The 24,248-nt window shown below is 41.2% G+C and overlaps 1 protein-coding gene across 2 annotated transcripts; it reads left to right on the top strand.

Annotated features, from left to right (window-relative positions):
• Positions 1 to 8,525: 8,525 nt before the first annotated feature.
• On the top strand, positions 8,526 to 22,886 carry LOC110958062 (junctional cadherin 5-associated protein). 2 transcript variants are annotated; one of them, XM_022204366.2, is made up of 4 exons: positions 8,526 to 8,697; positions 13,780 to 14,212; positions 16,302 to 20,197; positions 21,064 to 22,886. In XM_022204366.2, the coding sequence occupies exons 2-4, from the start codon at positions 13,887 to 13,889 to the stop codon at positions 21,096 to 21,098; spliced, it is 4,257 nt and encodes a 1,418-aa protein (XP_022060058.1). In that variant the 5' UTR covers positions 8,526 to 8,697; positions 13,780 to 13,886; the 3' UTR covers positions 21,099 to 22,886. The 2 variants fall into 2 exon arrangements, with proteins under 2 accessions (XP_022060058.1, XP_051809477.1); XM_051953517.1 differs by having other exon boundaries at positions 8,526 to 8,733.
• The last annotated feature ends 1,362 nt before the right edge of the window (positions 22,887 to 24,248 follow it).

Below are 24,248 nucleotides of genomic sequence, written 5' to 3'. Positions count from 1 at the left end.
TCTATCTCATAATTATGACTTTCTATCTCATAATTTTGACTTTCCATCTCATAATTATGACTTACTATCTCATAATTATGACTTGCTATCTCAAAATTATGAGATTGTAAGTCATAATTATGAGATACAAAATGATAATTATGAGATACAAGTCATAATTATGACTTTGTATCTCATAATTATGAGATAGCATTTTACTTTTTTTTCCCAGTGGCGGAAACAGGCTTCGATAGCTTCCAATTTTCAAGGAGGTTTTTAATTTTTTTTTTTTTTTGCCAGCCCAATATCTGTTCTCCACCCCTCTTTGTAACAAGCTAGCTCATTTGGTTTTACACCATGTGACATCTGGTTCACTCTCACTGCTCTCAAAGTGTTTTTTTCCTGTTAAAATTTTTTTGAAAACCCTCCTGAGCACATAACAGCAGACAGGTAAATTTAGCAACAACACATAAGTGGCAAATTAAAGGAAAACTTGAACCCTGGAGCACTACAGTGAAGGGATGGGATGGCTTTGGTGCTGTGGGGGCATTTTGTTGGTATGGTTTGGACCTTTTCCCCTGAATCTCCTCATCCATAAGGCTCAGAGAGGCATTGTGTGGTTCAATGAGAGTGAAAATGACGTGAATCATTCATCAGATCTCAACCAGTTAAATTCCTATGGGAGACTTTGGACTGATAGTCTTTGGAAGAATGGTGTTCCTGTCTTTCAGACACTCGGAGAATCAATACCAAGGAGTATTGATGATATTCTGGCAGCACATGGTGGACAACATCATACTAAGATACTATATGTTGAGTTTTCCTTTAATTTGTCCCCCATCTGTGTCTGATAAACACAGTGGAGCATTTAGTGTCTAAAGAGTTGAATAATTCCCACAGAGCTAAAAGGAGAGTGAATACTGGATCGTTTGCCAGGTGGGCAGAAAGCAACTCCATACAAGGGATAAAATTGCTATTTGTTGTCTAGATGTGTACTTATGAAACTGTTTGCAAATCCATTCACAGTATCATATCAAAGTAATAATATTAGTTAGTTTAATGTGCTGCCCCCAAGTGGCTAAAAGCTCAGTTAACCCTCTGAACTCCAAGCAGTGTTTCTTTACTTACATTTGTAATCACTATGGACGCATTTTTCACTGCAACATAAATTCCTGCAGCTTTATGGAAACAGCACAACCACAACCACAACTAGAATGAAAATGTCTTCTGCACAGCATGACACAACTACAATGTCATAAATCATAAAGAAAACAATTCAATTTCTTTGAATATTTATTTTACTCGTGCACACAGTGGTAGCAGTCCTGAAAAAAATATTAGCTATATTATTACCACTTGCATTTTAAATGTATTTCCTTACCTGTCTCTTATCAGCTCTGTGTGAACACAGCCTGCAGTTCAACCAAGTTCAACCAAAAAATTCCAGAATTTTTGTCACTGGACTGTCGGATAGAGTTCATTCAGCAATGGCTTCGTAAATGCAGCACGAAGAAGAGAATTTTTTGTTGTTTTAGCAAATCTGTTTAATGCAAATTATTTATTTTTGTTATTTTAAAAATATGACATGCAGAATATGGTGATTTTGATAAAATATCACAATTTAGAGGTTAGCTTTGGTTGATTTTACCGAGTGAAGGTCACACACGAGTTCAAGGATCGTTAGAAAGTTGAAAATCCAATGATCCTCTATGTTTTCACAGTGTCTGAATCTCATAAATGGTGGAATATTGGCATTTTTAATAAATATACAGTGTGCTTCCAAACCAGTCAGTTGTTTGTTTTCTTTGGTTTCTTTGGTTTTGAGTGTTAATGCTGGTATATGGTGCAGGTTCAGGTACACAGACTCTCATGTAAAACTAAAATGTCAAAGACCAGTCACAGTGAAGCCACTGTATTTTCATACAACTATAACTCCCATAAGGTTCTAACAGTGAGCCTTAAAGACTTTCCAGAGCGCTGTAAGGGCATAAATTACACTACATCTCAGCTATAATAATGTGCTGTTCACTTGGTATTAGCAAGAATGGAAGCCGCCTGTTTAACTTGGAATATAAACAGGAGTCCAGTGTTTTGCACGCTTTACAGAAAGACCAGTGACAATAGCCCCCGACGCAAAAATGCCTCCTAAATAAAAGGAGAATTTGACCCTCTACAGACCTACAGAAGAAATACAGAACTGTGCCAAGAAGCTTGGACGACCACAGAGTTGATTTTCAAAATAATAGAGCATGTCTGTGATTTGTAAGTGTTTCATAATGCAGTAAAATCTGCACTTGGAAACACCAGATGAAACTAATCACTAAGAATTGTCTTCAGGTATAGAAATCACCTCCTGAACCAGACGTCCATAGTAGCACAAACCATTTGAAGTTCAGAGCACTGGTCTGATTATTTTCCCTGCTGCTTTTTCCATCTTAATGAATCACAAGGCTCCACTATAACACTCTAAAGTCACCAACCTTCATCAAGTCGCAAAAAAAAAAAATCTTCAAAAGTCTTTCTTCCTGCTGCACTGCTGATGGGAAAAACATGCAGCAACACCTATGGAAAGTGTAATGACTTCAGTCTACAGTGAGACATTCACATCCTGGTAACAGCTGCTCTCAGAATAAGCACAATAAAAGTCCAACATTATGTCTACGTATACAATAAAGTAAAAAAAATAAACGCTCCTGGGTGACAAAATCTCAAAGTTAATACTTCCCAGAGGTGCAGATAGTCTTTGACAGCATCTAGACAAACCTTCTGATTCAAGAAAAGGCCTCCTCATTTAACTTTTTTGGTGACACATCTCCTGAGGTCTTTAGTTGATTCTTGCAAAAGCAGTAAATTAGAGAAAAAGGCCTGTACCCAGTTAAAGTCAGCCTGCCATGTGAAGTAGAGCAGAGCTGATATAGTGGTTAGACCACCCACTGTTGCATGCTGCAGGCTCTGAGACGAGCTGCAGAAATGGCAAAGTCATTTTCCGTCTGCCAAATGACATGATTCTACATCACTTACAAACTGCAGACTATTTTTAAATAAATCTCAAGACCTCGTTCAGTCACGTCACCCTCGTCTGAGTCTAAAAGAGGTCTGAAAGTGAGCAAGATCTAGTTGTGAACAGAGCAAAGTGACTCAAGATTCAGAACAAGGCAACACAGAGCTCTAAAATATCACCCTCATTTTCGTTTTTGGTTCTTTCAACCCTTGACGCTCAGAGAAAGTGGGAATTTGAGCATCTAGAAACAGAATTAAAGGCAAATTCCATCTGCTTGTAGGATTATAACATATTAACCTCAGAAGAGCTACTAAATGGACACTAAAGTGAGTTTTTAACTGCAAGTTTCAAAAGTAAGCGTACAACTTAGAAGTTTACCACAGACAGGTAACTAACTAGTGCATCGGTACTTAGATATTGGTGCATTTAAATGAATGGCTGTTACATTAGTAGGATGGCACAGATGAAGTGATGATGACTTGATGAAATGCCTGCAGTTTGACATGGAACATTACAAAAACATATCCATAGTTGTATTTTTTATCAATAAAAAACACATATGTGAAACAATGTCCACTTCTGGCAAAGAAAACAGGATTAAACTTCTTAAGTTGGAAACAGGTTAAACAAGCTACTTTTCTATAATTAAGTGTCTCTCAGGTGAGATATTCTGCCACTAGTGACAATTCCTGTACTCAGATCAGAGTCTTTAGCTTTCACTTTTTGGACATTAAAAAAAGTCCATTGTTTGCCTCAGGACAGTGAAAATTTACATCAGAATTACTTAGAGGACAAAATGACAACCTGAACTGATTGATTTTTTTCTGAGCAACAGTCCAAAACCAAAACATTTTCAACTTGGTAGCAATCTTTGTGCATTATTGCATGAAAAATGACTTCAAAAGATTAACAGCTTGTTAAAATAGTTGCTAACTACTTTATCTACTAATCTGCTAATCGTTACCAGTAGAGCGGAGGAGATTATAATCTCTTGACTTGCTGAATCCCAAACAGTGTAGACAGTACAACGGTAGAATTAAACAAAAATTCTCCCTGCATATATCACAATCTCTGTTATGTGGTACAACTGAACCAGGCAGAAATAATCTCCTTCTGAAGGAGGTTGTAAACCTTAAAAGCACCCATATTTTTAAAACTGAATCAAAAATGTGAAATATTTTCTGCATGAATATTTATTTATATCTTCAAACAGCACCTAAACATGAGACAACATACTTTCTTCAATTAGATATGAAATGGAGATGGATTAATTTTTGAAACTATACGACGTGAACTTTGTACGGCATCGGATTAAATTTAGGGAAAAACATGACAGTAAGTGTAATGAATGCACTCACAGCTCAAGCAGGTTTTAGAATTTCTGTCTGTAACATGGCATGATTTTACTAATATGAGTTGGTTATTACATGACTTGAGAAGCTTCTTGATTATTACTGTAGAGGACACCAGCCTTCTAGCCTTGGAAGCAGATGAATCTGAAAGCTTGTGTTTCATTTGCTCATGTATTTGGACACCCATTCAAATAGATTTCTACCTTGTTCCTGCTCGGCCAATCACAACCGTTGATCTGATAGTGGAGGGTTGGACACAAAAGCTGTGCAGGCATGTTTGTGCATTAGTGCTAAGTTGCATGTTTCTCTGATTTTTGGTCTGTCCAATTGCATCCAGAGGCTCTTTGCTGCCTTTTGGAAATCGAGAATGACCTGCGAAGTTCCAGGCTAATTCACATTTTTGCATTTATCCAATGCTACCGGCAATCAGTTGAAGAGGAAAAAGGCATTTTATGAAGCTGACCTGTCCCTAAAGTAGATTTGTTGTTGAGTGAGTCTTTTTAACATTACAGATAATTATATGGACTGACATTTAGAAAAACTCCTCTGATTTTTTAAAATGTACTTAACATCTCACTTCGGCTTTAGCAAGTTTAAGTGCTGCTAACTGGATAAAACATCAGCCTCCCAGTGATAAATGAGAATTTGATGTTAACTCTAACAATCCCTACTTCTAACAAACTGCAGAAAATCCGCAAACAAGATGCATGCACTAGTGTATTTTCCCGCTTTCAGTGGCATTTAATCCTTTCTCAACAAAATCCTACTAAAAACATCAGAAAAAAAGCTAGAAAATGGACCTTTAGTCAAGATTTTATCACACAATTAATCAGATTTCTTTGCAGAAATGACCAAAAATGGTTACGAACTAAGCTTCTAAGTTCAAGGACAGAAATTACAACAACCACATTAAAGTCCAACACCTTCAGAAAAGGAGAGAAGAAGTTTATGGTTAATATTATATTCATTAAACAGGATTTTGAAAATGGGGCCAGTAAAAAATGTTGATAAAACATCATTGTTCACTACTGCTTCTTCACTGTATTACTTTATACACACAAACTGAACTCTAAGACAAAACAGGCACATTTTCCAGCTCCATATTGATGTCTTAGGGTGCTTTCACACTTACGCATTTTGGTCCGCTTAAAGCGGAATGGAGTCCGCAACACCAGCAAGTACGGTTCGTTTGGGCTGGTGTGAAAGCAGACCAGATGTTTTTGGTGCGGACTAAAGAACCGGACCGAGACCACCTTCGAGAGGTGGTCTCGGTCCGCTTCTCTGTGAACTCCAGTTCGGTTCGCTCCTGGTGAGAACACAAACCTGTCTCCATTCGGACCGGCTTGATGGCGCAGCAGACGTTTTGGTCTACGGGAGCTTCCGTAGCAACCTGCACAGGGAATTTTGGGATAACGATAACGTCTTGCAATGCATCTTCTCCGTGCCAAAAACAACTGTGTAATGTTCTCGTACCGAATGCGAGCTTCATGCTGGAACAACAGCAGTATTTGTGCTTGCTGCATAAAGCAATGATACGAATATATGGCAACAAGAAGGAACAGGAGAACATAGTTCATTGTTTACGAATAAATCAGCCTGTTGTTTCCTTCTGGGATTTTTCCCTCTTCACATGCTGTGCCAATCAGCGTTCACCTACTTCATTATTTTTGTGAACAGCGCCGCCAAACGACTGGTGGGAGATATAACATTCATCGTAGTTGGTTCAACTGCGAAAACACTGGTGTGAATGCGAACCGAACCAGTTGAAATTAGCAACATTGTAACAACTTTTGGGTCCAAACGAACCACTCTAACGGACTAACAGGTGTGAAAGCACCCTTAGTGTCAGGCGGTTTGGGCAGAAGCCTTGAGGAGGCAGATTGACAGCACAAAGGTCGTGAATTCCCCAAACCAGCTGAAAAATCAGACCTGGAAACTCAAACATACGAAATCAAAAACTTTCTGTAATCTGTCCAACATTTTGGAACAGAAAGTGCCTAAAATCACGCTGGCTGGACGTGCGCTGCTGTGTTTTTGATGCATGTACATAGTGTGAAATGCCTTCCAAGCACAGTGCAGCCTATTGAGGCCGGTTTTAGCAGAGTGTCAGCCGACTTGGACGTGTCTTGGCACCAGAACAAAATATGAGCTGGCTCAGGCCCATGTGTGGCTTCCACTTTCAACTGTGTGTTTAAGATGTGGCCCCGGACGAATCTGGGATGAACATCAGCTGCAGTTAGCGGCACTCAGGTTAGCTTTGAGCCAGTGTCAGCCAGGTGCGTCATTTATCATCAGCGTGACAACCAGGTGTCCTAGAATAGGGCCTGTATTGGGTCAAGGCATTTTGGCTGCTGGGGATCACTTGAACTGCACCGACTCTGCTCTGAATAGACTCCATCTGAGTTATTAAGGAGGACAGAATGAACCAAGCATGATTTCTGTGCATCTCCAGGCATCACATTTTCTGTTTTTATCTGTTTTCATATATTCTAGCTGACAAACGTACTAGGGATCAACCAATATGGGTTTACCAATGATTATTGGTCATCAAATATATACACGAGCAACAGCTCTGGTTGACATTCCTGCTGTCAGCATGCCAATTACACGCTCTCACAAATCTTGCCACATCTGTGGCATTGTGCTGTGTGATAAAACTGCACCTTTCAGAGTGTCCTTTTATTGTGGGCAGTCTAAGGCACACCTGTGCACTAATCATGGTGTCTAATCAGCATCTTGATATGGCACACCTGTGAGGTGGGATGGATTATCTCAGCAAAGGAGAAGTGCTCACTATCATAGATTTAGACAGATTTGTGAACAATATTTGAGAGAAATGGTGATATTGTGTATGTGGAAAAAGTTTTAGATCTTTGAGTTCATCTCATAAAAAATGGGAGCAAAAACAAAAGTGTTGCGTTTAGATTTTTGTTGAGTGTAATTACATAAAATGTAATGCTTCTACAGCATGTGATAGCACCAAGTTGTCTTTCAAAACTAGGCATCGTTGTTAATAAAAGTGACTATGACTGAATATGCAAAATAGAAATGAGTGATAAAATGATCTCCTCTGTTTATGTGTTATCGACTGAGATTGATCAGTTTGTCTCTTGCTCTTCTTCTGTGTTTTCTTAATATTTCACTGTTCTATCACTTTTATTGCCCACTAAAGTCCATATCTTAAAGCATATTAATTATTGTTTTCCTGTTTCATGTTAATCTGTTACTGCTGTCTAACTTAGGTGCTAGACGTTAGCATAGCCTTAGCCATTGTGCGGAGCTAATTTTCCTGGTTTGAGGCATCTGCTTGTGTTTCTTGTTCAGTTTTTGCTGCTTGAGAGACATTTAGGAGACCACAGAGGGACAACAGACAGAGAGCGGAAGCCACATCAGACCCACAGAATTCACTGCACCATCCTGGTCCCACAGGTCATTCCTAGAGGTCATGTGTTCATGCCCCACTGGGTAAGAGGACTTTGAGCAGCATCAAGGAGACCAACACAGTATTAGGCAGGTGGTCATAATGTTATGCCTGATTGGTGAAAATTCTCCCTACTGATGTGTTTGCTCCCTGGAGCTGAAGAAAGAACAGTGAAAGGTCAAAGCTTTCACCAACAGGCAGCCAACACAAAGTACAAAACATAGGAGGGTCACTGCATGTTCAAGGGACTACCATGCAGTGACCCCCTGAACATTTCATCACGAGCGAGTGGATCTCTGGGATGTGGACGTCGTCCTGCCACTCCTCCAAACGAGGGATCCCTCAGAGTGCAGCATGTCACAGTTGGCACAGGAAGGCCTGAGCCCAGCACATTTAATTAGCCAAGCTGTCTTGGCATTGGATGGGAGGGGGGGACACACACAGTGACGAGTCATCAACATCACCAAGGGTGCGGCGCTGCTTCACTGCCGTACTGCGCGTCAAAAAAAACTTAACAGAAGATGGAGTTTTGATTGCAAAAAGTACTGCAGCAAAAATGAGCAGAAGCACCGCATGAGGTGGGTTTAAAGCAGCAGAGATTAGGGGGATGAATTAGTGCTGCACATGTGTGTAGTTACCATTCAAGTCGATGTGCAAGATCGAATGGGGTGGAAAAATGACTGTTGCTATGAAAAAAGGGGAAAGTTGGGAGAAACAGTTTGGAAGAAACCATTCTGACATCCCTGTTTCTGTAGCTGGCTGCATGTGAGGAGCCCACCCCACCTCAGCTGTAGTGAGGAGAGCCCAGTCCAGGCAGCCAGCAACCAGCGCGTCTCTGCCTACCAATAGGCATGCTCGGCTCAGGCTCTGTGCAGTGCTCTCAGTCTCAGCAGCTGAAGCTGGGCGCAGGGGAACTGCGACGGCCGCGCCAAGCATCTTCCCAGGTATGCGTCTCTCCTGTCGCTACGCCCTTATTCGGGGTGGGTTTTTTCTTCTGTCATTTTCATTGCAATGTTATGGCATCCTTCTTGCTGCATGTTGTTTCCCGCTCTGCCGACACTGGCTGATATCTAGGGAGGGGTTGCTGTGTGTCTCTCTCTCTATATATATCTACATATGTCTATATTTTGTGTGCGTGTTTGTGTCTCACGTAGCTTTCCGTGGTAGCGCAGGAGGGCAGTGGGTCTTTGGTAAACATTCACCAAAGACGCATCTGCAAAAAAAAAAAAGAAAGAAAGAAAAAAAAAACCTCCTCGCGTCAACTTGCACACACCTCAAAATGTTCGCCCTTCGACAAGATCCGCGCCGCTGGTGGTGGTGGCGAGGCGGGGATGGAGATGTGCGCTCGCTGCGTGCATTTCCCCTGCATTTTCATGTTTTTTTTTTTTTTTAAATGCACCGAATTGCTTCTGGTTGGATCCGATGAGTGTATTTTCAACTTGCATTGCGTGCAGGTAGATTTTTTTAATCCCCCTGGTAGACGCTGTGGACTGGACTTGCGGCATTGGGTGAAGCAGGTATCTGGAGCTGATTTGAAGAAAAAAAAAATCATTTCATAGCAGTCAATTTTTATGTAGGCTGTGCCATATAACGCTGCAGCTCAGCAAAACGGGTTATAATAGGTCATGGCTGTGTATGTATAATATATCCATCTATCACAACAGTGTTATTTTATTGATAAGTGTGGTGTTATGATACCAGGGATCTATTTCAGGTCATTATTCATTCATACAGTGAGTTATCCAGGCAGAATGATCAGGAGGGGAGAGATGTTTTTGCAGGGAATCTGATGCTGAACTTGTGCTTTGAATGAGTTTTTTCTTTCTCTCTCTCTCTCTCTCCATGATTAGCCTGATCTGTGGCTGCTCTGTTTTTCCCTGTCACTAGGTAAGATGTAGGTACACTCCCTTAGCAGTTAGGGTGGTGCTGCCTGCTAGTGCTGATGTGTTACAGTGGCCACTACCTGTGCATGCAGTCTTGGCCTGGCTGTACATTGAGGGGTGGGGGTGAGGGGCTCCTTTTCCCCCTTCAGCTCTGGGAGGGTTCTCAATAAAACTGAATTCTTTTAAAATAAACTTGAAAGTAAATGTACCCTCCAAGTTGTGTGTCTGAGGCAGTGCAGGAAAGTTATCAATGGAAGCACGTCAAAATTTGATCCAAAATGGCTCAACTCTTCATCATTACCGGCTAACGAACAGCCTCGGCAGCAACTTTTTATATCAGCTGACCTTATTGTTTGTCCTCCTCGTGCATGGAGATGCCACATGCAGTGGCGCATCAGTGGCTTGCGAGTGAGACTACGGTTGGGGTGTAGTTATTAATGGTAGTTTTGTTGTTGCTATGCAAAACAGGGGGCTCATGTGCCACATTTCCACTGCAATCATTTGAAGCTGTGACCTTGTCAAAAAAAAAAGAAAAGAAGAAGAGCCACTGTGTGGTTCGCTGTGGTCCTCTCGGATGAAATTCAGCGTTAAAGGAAGCTACTTTTTCCACATGAGTCCCTCCTCACTGAGCATGGCTGTTCCTGGTTTTGGCTAATTCAAGAAGTCCTTGAGTTGATTTTTTGCTGCATTTACCACACTACCTATTCGCTCCACTTGAAGAGCTAGGAATAGTTGGAGGACTTATACATTAGAAGCCCTGATTCCAGCATGCTGATTTTTAATGTTGTTTTCAGGCTCGTCTAATCAGTGAAGTTATAGTGGCATTAATAAATTGGCTTATCTGTTTATCACATGTGTTGTCCTTGAAAATATGGTCAGCGTGGACTTAAAGTGGAGATTTTCTGCTGAGCTTGATACATGTGGACAGTATTAATTATTTGCAGGCTATTTAGGCTGATTTGAAGTGCTACAGAAAATCATATTGTATAAAAAAAAGCTCCCACATGAGGGCAACTCCTTACTGCAAAGTGGACAAAGTTACAGAGGGAGAAATGTTAAGGTCACTTTAAGGTCAAGAGGAGAAGACAGAATTTTCCAAATCATCTGAATGCAATAATCCTTTATTCAAGAGATGTTTTGAATATAAGTGCAAGGAGCAAACTTTCTGTGACTGTATACTGCAGAGCTGCAAAAATTAGTCAGTTGATGGAAAGAAACATTTATAAACTATTATCATTAGGGATTCACTGTTTCAGGCAAAATGCAAAATATGCTGGTTTCACCTTCTTATATTAAAGAACTTTCTGCTTGTTTTTATTAGTTACCATTGCTAATTAAGTATGCTTTGGCTTTAGATTGTTATTGGATTAAAACAAGTAATGTGAGCTTATTGACATATGGATGATGAATCCACTAATCAAGATAATAATCACTCAGATCAACTGATCATGAAAATTGTTGACTGAAGTCAGAATGCTGTCAATCTCTGTAAATATTAACAGCTATTAAGCTATATGCTTAATTTTAAGCCATCTGATGTAAAAACTTTGTATAATACAGTCATTTTTAAATGATCACATCAATACTTAGGGACTTCTACCAAAAAACAACAAAAACAGGAGATTAATATGACTTTAAAATCAATTGAATTGTATTGTCTTTTATAATGATTATAATGAATAGCACAGAAAAGAACTATAAATTCATTTTTAATAGCTTTTGAGATACGCCAAGGTGTCACTTATAACAAAAAGTACAGAACAATGTCTCATATAAGTTTATTTAAGTGCATTGATTTAAGAGCCGCATGAAAATAGTGTGTTTTATTCATGCACACATAACAACAGGTACTCTGTCCTGATAACTTGCAGAGAGACACAACAGATGTGGCTTTGAAAAACATTTTCAGTCCCGTCCGCATAATTTTGGATCACATTCAGTCATATAAAGTTTTGTCACATCATCTGCGTACATAATTTCGTGTTCATAAACAACTATAGAGTTGAAGCAGCTGCAGTTTCAGGTAACTCCAGAAATAAAAGTGTTTGCTTTGATCAAATCTGACAAAGTCTCGCCCAAAACTTTAAATGAGTGGAGGTATGCAAGTCTATTTTAACACTAAAGTCTTTCATTCAACACTGTATTTGTGATTTAAGTGGCACCTTCACAATAGAAAAAGAAAAGCAAGCCATTATTCAAGTCCAAACATGATTAGCCAAAATGCTAATGTGTGCAAAGCCTTTGATCACTGTGTTACTGTTTTATAAGCCATGCACTGTCATCTCCAGGCAGGACGGGCCGTTATAGCCGCTAATTAATATGTCAGAGGCAGGCCTGGTTGTGAATACACACGCAACAAACAAACACATTCACAAGTAGAACTTGGACATTAAAATTTTGTTCACCACCTTTTTTTTGTTAAACTTTATTTATTACATTCATTATTAGATGAATCCATTAATCATTAGAAAATGAGTCTACAGTAAACCAATCAAAAACTATTATGATATTGGAGACTTTAATTGTATAAAAATGCACCAGTTTCCACTTGTAAATTATGAGGATTTGCTCTTTTAATGAAATGTAAATGGAGTATTTTAAAGTTTTATACTGAAAACTAGTAAATGATTGACGCAAGTGTCACATATAAGTGTCACACATTGGACTATAACTAAGACAACAGTCATCAGAGTAACTGTTAGTGACATCTAAAACACCTGAAAGTAATCCGCTTTGTACCATGTAATAAAAAAACGGTAACCACAGTCTAAGATAAAAAATGTAAGAAATTGTTAGGTTGCTTTGTTATTGAACAGATTTAGTGATGACCACGCCTTTTGTGGTGCCCTGGAAAGTTTTGGTTTGGTTGGTTTCAACTGAAAAAGTCTTTTTTAAAAACCTTTTTTTCAAAAACTGTTTTGTAATAAAAATGGTGAATACAGAAAAGTTGGGATTGTGTTCCATTATAACATCTTAGCTATATGGATAAATGTACACTTTTCTTAGTTAAAACTAATTTTCTTTCAATTTTTTCCACATCTAAATGCAGTTTTCATTGTAGTTTTTTTTTTGTTAACTTTGCAAGTCAGACATCAACTTTGCACATCGATTTTATGAACCGGGAGCTGAATCACTTTAATTACGAGTAAGACATGTACCATATTATTATTCTAAGGTCACTACAGCATAAGAAATATTGGCTACTTATGCACTTTGTGCATTCTAACATGCATAAAGAACAGAGGAGCATATTATTTAAAATATTTCATGTAGAATATAGAGTTTCCCCAGCATTTGTCAAGAGACTGGTTGTTTGCAGCTCTATAAACTTAGGGACATGGAAAATACATGGTGCAGCTACAGTAATATGGATTACTTAAGCACATCTGATACAGACTGTGTATGTTGAGGTACTGAATCTCCTGTTTTTGCTTAATGTATCAGAATTTCTTGTAGTTTTTCTTAAGAGATGTTCAACTATCTGTTACAGAAAGAGCAGCATTTTATGTCTGCATGAGTGAATCTGCCCAAATGCTGCTCTGAGTGACTGGAGAACAATATGTGATTGTCATGACTGATGGCGAATGTTCCACCTAGAACCTGCCTGTGTTGAGGTTAAATCACATTTTCCCCTGTACAGCTGTCTGACAAAGGGTAGAGAAATCATTATGTAGGCAGTGGCTTAACAGGATAAGAGCAACTCTCAATCTAGCAATTCTTTTATTAGACAATGGCTTTAGACACTTTGGAAAGATGATAAAACGTCTTTGGGTGGAACAAAAGGGTGTGGCTAATAACACACATTTTCTGATTTCTAGACTTGGCAGCGATTTGTCCAATGTTCAGACAATTGAATTGGACTGCGCTACAGAATACTAATAAAGGATGTTCAATTTTGCACCTTTATCACTTTAGTTGTGCATTCTAGATTTGCACAGCTATGTTTGCACAAAAGACTGTGTTATGTTTCGCACATGTTCATGTTTAATTTAAGATAACACATAGCATGTGTTGAATAAGTAGCATGCTTATAACCAACACAAAAATTTGTTTTCTGAGATCAGCTCTGATAAAGGCACATCCTTGATTTGGGTGCATGCAGAAATAATGTGGTACCTCTTCCCTCCCCTGTCCTCTCCTTAGTGATGGCCTCTGCTGAGCAACCGTGCTCCAGCTTCCACCAGCAGCACTGCGCATAAGGCAACACACCCACCTTTGCCCTCCTGCCCAGAAGTGAGAGAGACACCACCATGTACAGTGTGGAGGACCTTCTCATTTCGCACGGATATAAATTGCCCAAGAGCGGCCCTCCGTCTGCCACGCCTTATGACAAGCGCCCTGCTGATTGCCAGCGTGAACTCGTGGACAACAGGGCTGGCCGGGGGACGCTGAACGGGTATGAGGCGGACCGGGGGGCATCTATCACAGGCATCTACGGCAGCAGGCAGGCGCTGGTGAAGGGCTACCCCACCACAGACAACGAGTGCGGGGAAAGGAACCAAAGGAGAAAAGAAGCCGGCATCGGTATCCTAGGTGATGCTCAGCCCTTGGGTGATTCTCTCGCTACAGATAGTGGGTGAGTGTTTTTATTCCCCCCTCTTTTGCCATCCCCCACACCCTTTACCTTCCCTTTTTCTTTCCTCTCCCCCCTTTCTCACTGGGGTCCTTCAGTATTGCATGCAAAAGTGAGTCTGCACTGCGCAGGGTTTTTCTTCCCCTCCTCTTCCCTTCCCCTCCTTCTAGAGCTGCAGAACACTGTGGCTGCAGCAGCACTACTCACATATCTTATGCTGGGATATGGGGAATTATGAAAGGTAGCTTTGCGTTCATTTGAGTTGTTTACATGCCTGCATGGAGACATGCCTCGTGTCTCTGTGGAGCCCACCCATGCGCCAGTATCGTCTCCAAAGCCTCGACCAGGCAGGCAGATGTAAACAGCAGCACTAGACAGTGAGCAAACTGAGGAGAACTGAACATGCCTCAAGACAGGCGCGTAATCACTCCACTGTAAACACTGGCACACTGAATCACGCCCAGCACGTGCTCTGTGATGTAAGCATGTTGCTGGGCAAGTGTGCACAGCGCGGCTCCCCTCAGCCATACAGTAGCATATGCTGCTGAGGATGATCCATTGACTTTGCTGCTTAAATGAATGAGTACAGTGACTAACAGTGATTTAGTGCAGTGCAGATATTAGATGGAGCTCTTCAAAAGGGCAGTGTAATTCAATATTTTCCATCTGCCGTTTTCAGTTATTAGTCTGCACATTGTAGAAACTTATACTGTCTCATGTGTTTATATTTTTACGTCTTTTTTCAAAAAGGAACTGCAAATCAATGAGGCTGTTGCGTAATATGGATCAACTACACTGAGAAAAATGCAATCTCTCATTTATTTTATCTGAAAGATTTGATGGTTATATTTGAATTTCAACAACCATTTCAAACCCACACTCCCTCTCTCATTATACTCGACTGTCATTGGGTGGTTTAAAACGTGCTTGGATGTGACTGATGACCTGAGGATATTCATGGAAATCACAGTGTTTCCTCTGCTTCACCACAGTAAGAAAATGTTCAGGGCTGCTTTAGAAAATCAGAACATTTAAATGACAGCGTAATTCGACAAAATGACCCTCATGAGCACAAAGAAGCATTTTTAAAACTGCTACTGTTTAGCATGCTATATTTAAAATAATTGTTTTGGCATCTTCAACATGCATGTAAGCCCTATACTGAACACAGGAGGTAAATATGGAACCATAACTAAAATTATCTCCAGGCAGCACTGCTTTATCACAGTGTAGTGGAACCACTGTAGTGAACCTGCCAACAATAACCCGTCGCACAGTTGCCATTTTATATTAGTTTCATCAAGCACTTTTAAAATTACAGAATCGCGTTTGATGTTGCATTTTTACCCTAGTACCAATCAAATAGGCACTCCTTTTCTGTTTTTCTCTTGAACTGCTTTTTGCTGAGACACAGTTAATCTGAATAAAAGTTTGTTCTTCACTGCATGTATTGTTTAATGTGTATTTACTAAAAATGTACAGTTTTGGTCTTACTAATTGAGGCATGTGATGAAATAAACGTGGGATGGGGAGCTCCTCTCAGGTAATAGGATGTTTTACTTAGATTTTCTTTAACAGCCACAGTCGCTGTCCAGATGACCAGCTTCCAAGATAAGGTCAGCACAATTTAATATGCAGATCATATTGCAGTAGCATCACAATTTCATGGTGTCTTCAAGGGACTTTGGAGCCGCTGACTTAAGCACTTCTGTCTCATATGTGCTGGCTCTTCTTGATTAAGTTGTGCTGGAAAGCCAATACTGCCAAAACCAAAATACATGCTTGGGAGTGCAACAGACATGTCACTTTTAATGTTAAACAATGATTAAATCCCAAAAGGATGTCATGGTTCATTATACTATGATAGAAACTGAGATAATCCTCTTGGTGATATATTTTATTGCTGGTAGTTTTTTGTGTGTCTAAACCTAATAACTGTGTGTTGAATGTTACTCACCTTGCAACCTCTGTAACAAAAGAAAAATTGTTTATCTGAGTCAATGTAGATTTAGTCCATCCCACTGTCTTTTTGTAATACTGTGTCTGCCTTATTAACGCTGATCTTTTTTTTTTTTTTTTTTTACCTTTTTAGGTTCTACGATGTTCCTAGTTTGACTTACTCAGACCCGCTGAGCCATGATGAGAGGGATGTGTCCTACTGGCGGAGGCGAGGCCAGGACTTCAGCATTCTTCTGGACTATGCTGATGGCAGGGAGCTGAGGGCCTCTGCTGGAGCATGGAGGCCACAAGCCCTGATCACAGCAGAGGAATACAGGGCAGAGAGGCAAGCGCAGCAGCTATGGGAGGACATTTCCTGGTTAAGGGACCCGGACGCAGGCCCTGGTCAACTGAGGGTGACTGGGGAGAGGAAGTGCCAAAGTCTTGGTACAGAGGAGTGGAGGCCTGCTGTGGGTCTGGGGAGGCAGCTGTCGGATGGGGATGGGGAAAGGTGGGCTCTGGAACAGTATCGCCTGAGGACACCTGAAGGGTTTTTTCACCCTAGAACTAAAGCAAAGTCTCAGTCTCTCCCCAGAGTTTTGTCACCTGGTGAAAATGACGGCAGAGAGCTCATTCCATCGAGGCCTAGCCTACCTGATAGACAACAGCGGTTTAACAGCACTGTCTTCTCTGGGCCCTACAGTAGGTACATCTATGGTGGTGGCAGGGACCGCTGGGGTAGGAGTCTCGGGCCAAGCAGCCATGTTGCACTTTTACCAAAGCCCAGGTTTAGTAGGCCTTTAAAGCCTCCGTCATATGAGATTCACCAGCAGACTAGGGGTAGCGCAGAAATGCTTGCTATAGACCAGGGTGCCAAACAAAAAGACAGGTCCATCTATTATCCAAGGGGTGGGGACCTGAGACAAGACTATTTCGCACAACACTCTGCCATCACTGGAATGGAGCCCCCTGGCTACATCCCACCCCCATCTTATAAAAGAGCCCCACCCCCAAGAGCAGTATCAATCAATCGCAATGAAATGGCAAGCTTTCGATGGAGGGCAGAAGCTTTGCAGATGCCCAGCTCAGATCCTGGAAGGTGGCTTTCCAGACAGGCAAGCTGTTCCTGGCTGGAACATTATGGAGAACGTGCTGCATCCTATCGAAAACAGGTACATTCTGGACATGAAGAACAACCAAGTCATGCCCGTCAGCTACCCACTGAAGACCCAAGAGTGAAGCAAATCTCAGGAGGGCCTAGCGGGAATTCTCTCACTGACTCAGACAAGATCCGTAACATCAACAAAGAGATTCCGCCTGCGAAGAGTTTAGGACAATCTACACATGATAGTGCCTTTCCTCCCCAACAGGGGCCAGCTCTCAATACTGAAACCCGCAAAACAGCACTTAATGACAACGAAAGCAGTAATCGATGGTGCAACAGGGGAATAAACAAAAAAAGTGACAGTGTAGCTTCAGAACAAAATCGTGCTCAATTTTTTCCTTCATCTATTCTGGGTAAACCACCACCACCCCCATGTAAACCGGCTGACCAGGGTGTCTCTGAAACTGTGACAGAGGTAAAAAAAGTGGAACAACCTGAACCACCAGAGAAGGATAAAACCAAGAATCTAAAAAAGAGACTTAGTGAAACGATTTTTTGTTTGGTATCTGTCCCTGTTACTCCGCAGCTCACTGGGACAATCCGCGATCAGAATAATAATAATGAGAAGTCACCAGACCCAGCGGACAGTCCTAGTGACAACAAAACTGGCCATTTAACAAACCAAAGTCTCCAAAGCACATCTTCAGCTGAAGCTGAGCTGCAAGCACTGACTGGTAGCATAGCGAGCAGCAAAACAAGCAGTAGAGCGAGCAGCAAAATGTTTAAGAAACTACCATGTAGACCCCCTAAGATAAATCATTACAAGGAGCTGAAGCTGTCAGGATCCTGGCCTGCAAACCAGTATCGAGACCAGGAGACACAAACCAGCCCAGAGGCCCGAAAATCTGCCCCTGAAAACAAGGAAGCACAACAAGACCCTGTTCCTCCTGGCACTGAAGTCGCTCCTGATAGCAGTGGTGTTGTGGGCACTGCCTTCAGTTTTCCTATAAAGGGAGTAAAGAGCCTGAAATTGTCAAGCAACAGCGCATTCTCCCTGACCTCCACCTTCTCCAACCAGCTGAACAAGAGCACAGCTCAGCAGCCAGCAGTACCACCCTCAGGAAATGTGGAGGAGACCAAACCAGCAGCAAACAGCGGGCATGAGGCATTTGAACAGTTCCTACTGAAACCGGTCAGCCAGCGACCATGGGATGCAGTCAAAGAGCTGGAAACCATTAAAAAAGAAGTCCAGGATCAACAGCAGCAGCAGCAGATCAGCAAACAGCCCAGTGTTGACAAGTGCATAGAGGACCTCAATGAGGCCTACAAAGACATCTTGGAGCTAGGCACTGCCAGCAATAAAGTCCCCAATGGTTCTGTTCAAATTCCTGAGCGAATTAAAATTCGATTGACATCAGAACCTCTCAACAAGCCCAGCAGCCTTAGGCGCAGTGCAGTAAGCTGGTCTGTTGACCCAGAATACAGGGAAGTGAAGAGCGCCTTCTCCAGGCCTGCAACAAAATCGGTAACCTTCAGCAAGCAGCTTAGAGAGGAGCTCCCGGTCCCACCTCGGGAGACAGGCTTCAGAGAATACAGGATTGTGGCGCATCTTTCGCGTAGAAGGAGCAATGATGGCAGGACAGTGAAACTAGACCTGCCAGATGAGCCTATTGAGACACCACTTTGTGACTTCAGCCCAACAACGCACACCACAGCAGCTGAAGTGCCGTGGGCAGATCGACAACCCATGCAAGATGCCTCTACGCTCACTAGTCCTCCTGATTATGAGGACATTTGCCAGACTTTGCGTCAGCCAAGAGACCCGGCGGATGCCAATAAAGCGTCCGCTGGCAGACCTAATGATGCAGAGCCTCTTCAAGATATTGGTGTTGAATCAGAGGAGGAGTGTCCTATTTGTAAAAGAGAACTGGAGAATCAGATGAGACAGGGTCCATTGCCTCCACTTCATGAGGAGAACAGCTCAGACAGCTCGACCAATCAAAATGGCAGTCCACCACAATGCGCAGCATTGGAAAGTCCAGCTGAAGATACAAAAACAGAGGTGTCAAATGAGTCAAGTTTGAATCAGTCAGGGTCTGAACTGTGTGCTGAAACAAGGGAGCAGCAGTCACTGACACAGGAAAATGTGGGAGAGGGTGAAAAAGCAGACAATGCTCAGGCAGAAAACTTGGACAGTTCATGCACAGGTAATTCTGCCGAGAGCATACCAGCGAATGGAGCTTCAGAGGATCTCTCCTCTGCATCCACAATATTAGCAACTGATCTGCCAACAGACGCCCAAGTCACAGAGGAGCAGAGTGTTAATGAAACAGTAGCTAAGGAAGTACAATTAGAAGAGAAGGAAGCCATTACAGGAGAAACACCTGAAGGCAGTGTAGACAAACAGACAGCTGACGTGAAAAGTGAGGGACTAGACAACACAACAACTGATGACAAGCAGGAGCAAGAGAAGAAGCCATTTGCTGTCCCAGAGCATAGACTTGGTCTACGGACTCATCTGGGGCGAGACCACCCAGGGTTACCGGAGTTTCCACCAGACAGACTGCCACTTTCAGTTCCCCCAAACCTAGACCGTAGACTATCTCTTAGCTTGGAGGGGGAGAGGAGGAGCAGGGGCCCCTCCCACCGAATCGAGGCATTGCAGAACAAGCTGGCAATTTCTCCAGGCCGGGTGGCAGTAGAGCGAATGGCCCGGATGAGGGAGGTGGATGTTATGTATCGTATGAGGCGCCTGAGCATTAGGAGTAATGACTCTGGGGAGGGGGAAGCAGAAGGGGAGGCAGAAGGGGAGGGCAAGGAAGAACAAGTGGAGGAGCTCCACCCTGCTCCTCAGGGAGACAAAGAGAACAATCAAGAGGTCACCCATTCACAGCAGGTCTCTGAGGAGACAGTGTTGCAAGATGAGGAGGAGTCATCTCTCTCAGGTAAGATAAGAAAATTGGGAAATAAAACTTAAAGGATAGTTGGAAAAGTGTCAAAATTAAAGTAGTAACTGTACAGCTTTACAAACTTACTTACATTTAAAAGTTATGCTGGGTAACATTAAAAGTAATACATGTATTTCCCTTGTGGTTCTTGGCCTACACAGAAGACCATATTCAAATGAAAAAGGAAAATATCAACACAGCCACTTAAAATGTTTGTTCAGTGCAATGTGCAGTTTCTCTGTTGCTATCCACTGATTTATTATGCATGCTTCAGGACCACTGCAGACTAAACCACAAGAGTACATGTTAATTTTATTTAAATGCTGAAAGATGTATGAGAAAGTGAGGTATCCACAGTAAATGTTACGCATACAGCTCTTTAAAAGACAGGCATTATTGTGCCAAATGTATTTTTTTATCCAACTTATTGAAACATTAAATTGCTTGAGAGAGATATTTATTTAACTGATTGTTTAGCATTTTGCCACCAACCATACAATTCCACATTTAGAAGGCTATTTAGGCTGTTGGTTCATGGAAATATGGGAGCACAAGAGAAATGCATTGTTACAACTTATCAAAATTGAAGAAAATATCAGTGGGCCTTGTTGTTTAAAACATCTCCACAAAATGGTGTCACCGCCCAAAGATAACGGAAGTTTTGTACTCTCAGGAAATTATCACCGATTAAAATATCACTGATGTGTTTGTTCCACTGCTCTGTCAAAAGTGAGTTATTTTTTGCCTACGATAGATATTGCACCATTTTTTTGTCTGATTACTTTGATGTATGACAGATAAAAATGTTAGATTTTTAAAATATATGCTTTTGTGAATGAATATTTTTCTTCTTCACATCATAGAACCCCATGATCCCAGCCGAGGGGAGACAGTGTAGAAAGACTGCGTCCATCATCTCCATCTGAGGTTTTTAGCTCCAACACTGTGACCTGGCTGCCTACTAGAATGCCTTCATCTCATCTTGACACTGAAATGGCCTTCTTGTCCGACAAGAGCATTGTGTACACCCTCACCCTCGGCGCTGCGTTGACTACTAAGAGTGCTGTTCCACTGCCAAAGGGAGGTGCCCCCTTTTAACTTGTGGGCCAACTTCCACCCCGAAATCCCTCCCCAGCCTTCCCAAATTGACTTCCCCATCTGTCCTCCATGCCCAGCCCCATCCTCAATAAGGTTTCTACTAGTTAGTCTTCTTGTAGCGGCTTGTCCTTTCTAGTCTATCCTCCCTATGCTTTTCTCATTGGCAGACATTATGCAATTCTGTCATGCATACTAGAACTTCGAGAACGTCCCTGGCGATAAACAGTTTTTCGCGCATTGAACGAATCTGTTTGTTTACGGGCGAGCTGTTAAGGATATGAATGTAAGTGTTTATGTTTAACCTAACGTAGTCATAGAAGGGTTACTGTCACAAACCTGTTCTGTTGCATTTAAACTACACCAAAATAAACTGCGTATCTGATTGTGGTGAGGCGACAGCTGTTTTAGAACTGGACTTCACTGTCTTTGGCTAAAGAACTGTTTTGATTTTCAGATGAGATAAATCAGCCTTTCTTTTTTTAAAATCTACACAACATCGTGCCCTCTCTCATTGCTTTTGTACACACTGCAACCACAACCCATAGAGCTCTTCAATGAAGAGTGACTCTATGCCACATGACATGATAGATCAGCGACTTGTTATAAGATACATTGGTTCTACGCTGGAGTGGGAGAGTTGCCTTTCTTAACCAGACGTGTAATTCCTGGTCGGATCAGGTGAAGTCTCTAGATAGTCCCCTGATCAGTCCCATCTCCAGGTAATTTCAGGAAGCAATAAAGGCACAGACTGAGTTGAAGTGGTGGTCGGCAACTTTGATAAACATTAAAGATGGTTATATGGATCTAGAGAAAAAAAGATACGTAGAGCAATATTGTTGTACAAACAGCTCGGTGGTGTAGTGGAGCTACCTGTAGGAACCATTGTCAGGAGTTTTAATGTGAACATGTCATTCAGATCATATTACAGGGAAATGGAATCGTGTCAGGGTATGTGGGCGCTTAACGGGGTGGGTGCTTTACTTCATGATATATATCTACGTTCATACATCTGTATCACAAAGAGACAACATTTCACGGAATATTTATTTTTGTTATCATCGAATTGTTAATCAGTTTGCATAATGTACAAAATAAAGTATATTTTAAATATTTTAAGAGAAATTTTGTATTTAACCATGAAGTTTTATTTCTCCACACTTATATCAAGCTGGAAGGTATCATTGTGTGTATAGTATCATATTGAGAGTATACAGAATTTTCTAGTGCTTTAAAAATAACAGAGCGATATAAGGAAGGGATGGCCCTACGGTGTGCCTTGATCACACGATTCGGTTTCGGTGAGTGATAGGGTTCATCACTGCGAGAGTTGACATGATGGAAACTTTTTGATTGTGCCATGATTTCTTATTTGATAGTGCTTTTTCAAACGCTAACAGAGTCAATGTTGGACGCTTCTTGTGATATTTGACACATCAGTCCATCTCCGCTGTATTTCCCATGTTGGTGGTCAGACATGACCTGTGTCTTATTTCTGTCTTTTGTATGTCTTCCAATTCAGACCATGTATTGTTCTGTTGTTGGTTCCTCGAAACATGTTTAGAAATAAAATTGGGAATTTTTTTCTTTCCGTTCCTACCAACCTTCCTTCTTTTCCTCTTCCTCCTAACTTCCCTCTTTTCTTTGTCTGTTTCTTTCATTCCACGGCGTGTTCATTTTGTGTAAACTGTTCTGCTGTCACCGACACTTCTTGTACTAAAGGATACAATGCAGTATGCTATTTTAGGTTAAAAACCACATATCTGCAAAACAATACAGATGGATTAAAAATAATACAGATGTTTTTTATTGCATTTAAAACCTAAAGCTTAAATTGAAATGAGTTTTCAGTTATGTGGTTTTTCCACAAAAGCACTGTTGCACGGATGTGACGTATCAACGCCAAATCTGAAGGACTCCATCACTGTTTAATCATTCATTAAGTATCACTTAATTGTTATGTAGCATTTTACAGTTGTAGCATTTTATCAACTCAGAACTCTGTCTTGGTATTTCAGACATTTCTTGTAAATTTGAAAGAATCATGTCGCCTTATTACGTGTGCATTACATTCTACTCCAGGAAATGCCAAATACTAACGTACTAAGCACTGTTTCATACCTTAGGTTTTCACAAACAGCCTACTGCTCTGCCATCCCTCTGGCTGGAGAGGTACAGTAGCATTGTGGATAGTTTCTGCTCTTCATGCTGTTTATCTGTAGGAACATCGAATCAAAACTGTGAACTTCAAGTTACACACAAAAAAATGCATAATTATAAAACGTACAGGATGAGATCAAATGTTTCAAGGCAAGCCCATACTCAGCATCACAGGGAGGACAAGCTGGCACACCCATAATTACTAACACATCTCATTTTCAATTCATTTTGAAGACTGAAAGGCCTCGCCTCGGTCTTGTGAGTAAACTGCCCCTGACAACATTTAAATAGCTTTTTCAGTACATACGCCCCCCCTCAATAATTGGCATGTCAGGTACACTTGAACGTAGTGTCATTTGACTTTTTGTACTGCAGGTTACGTGCAACATGAAGTAATTATGCACACTTGTAATATTTTCTATTTTCATATGAGATTTAAGTGCTTTTTGTACTCACTGACATTTTTTTTTCTTCCTTGCATGAAATGCAAGAGAGAGGAGGAAAAAAAATGTTTTTCATAAAGTATATTTGCATTTGGTACTCCAATAGTAAAACCAGTGGGCAAAACATTATGTTTCATAATTTAATTTACAAAACTATGCCAAGTATTTAAAAGCTATTTTTAGAGTAAATCAAAAGAGAACTCATTCATTTTTTTCCTTTAAGACATGCCTTTATCTTTGTATCTATAAATATGAGCATAATCCATAGTCATATGATTGTGCTGCTGTTGTATGATACTGCAGTCTGATTCATAAATAAACTCTTTGCATGAAAAATGTGTTTGTGATTG

Source organism: Acanthochromis polyacanthus, chromosome 9 (assembly GCF_021347895.1).
Source record: "Acanthochromis polyacanthus isolate Apoly-LR-REF ecotype Palm Island chromosome 9, KAUST_Apoly_ChrSc, whole genome shotgun sequence".
NCBI lineage: Eukaryota > Metazoa > Chordata > Actinopteri > Pomacentridae > Acanthochromis > Acanthochromis polyacanthus.
Note: the sequence above shows the minus strand (reverse complement) of the source record. Positions and strands in the feature narration are given on the sequence as shown.

Bases quoted from the DNA above. Each gene is read 5' to 3' on its own strand.
- LOC110958062 (XM_022204366.2), top strand. From the start codon at position 13,887: ATGTACAGTGTGGAGGACCTTCTCATTTCGCACGGATATAAATTGCCC. The intron at 14,213-16,301 runs GTGAGTGTTTTT...TTACCTTTTTAG, and splicing joins TCTCTCGCTACAGATAGTGG to GTTCTACGATGTTCCTAGTT. The intron at 20,198-21,063 runs GTAAGATAAGAA...TTCACATCATAG, and splicing joins GGAGGAGTCATCTCTCTCAG to AACCCCATGATCCCAGCCGA.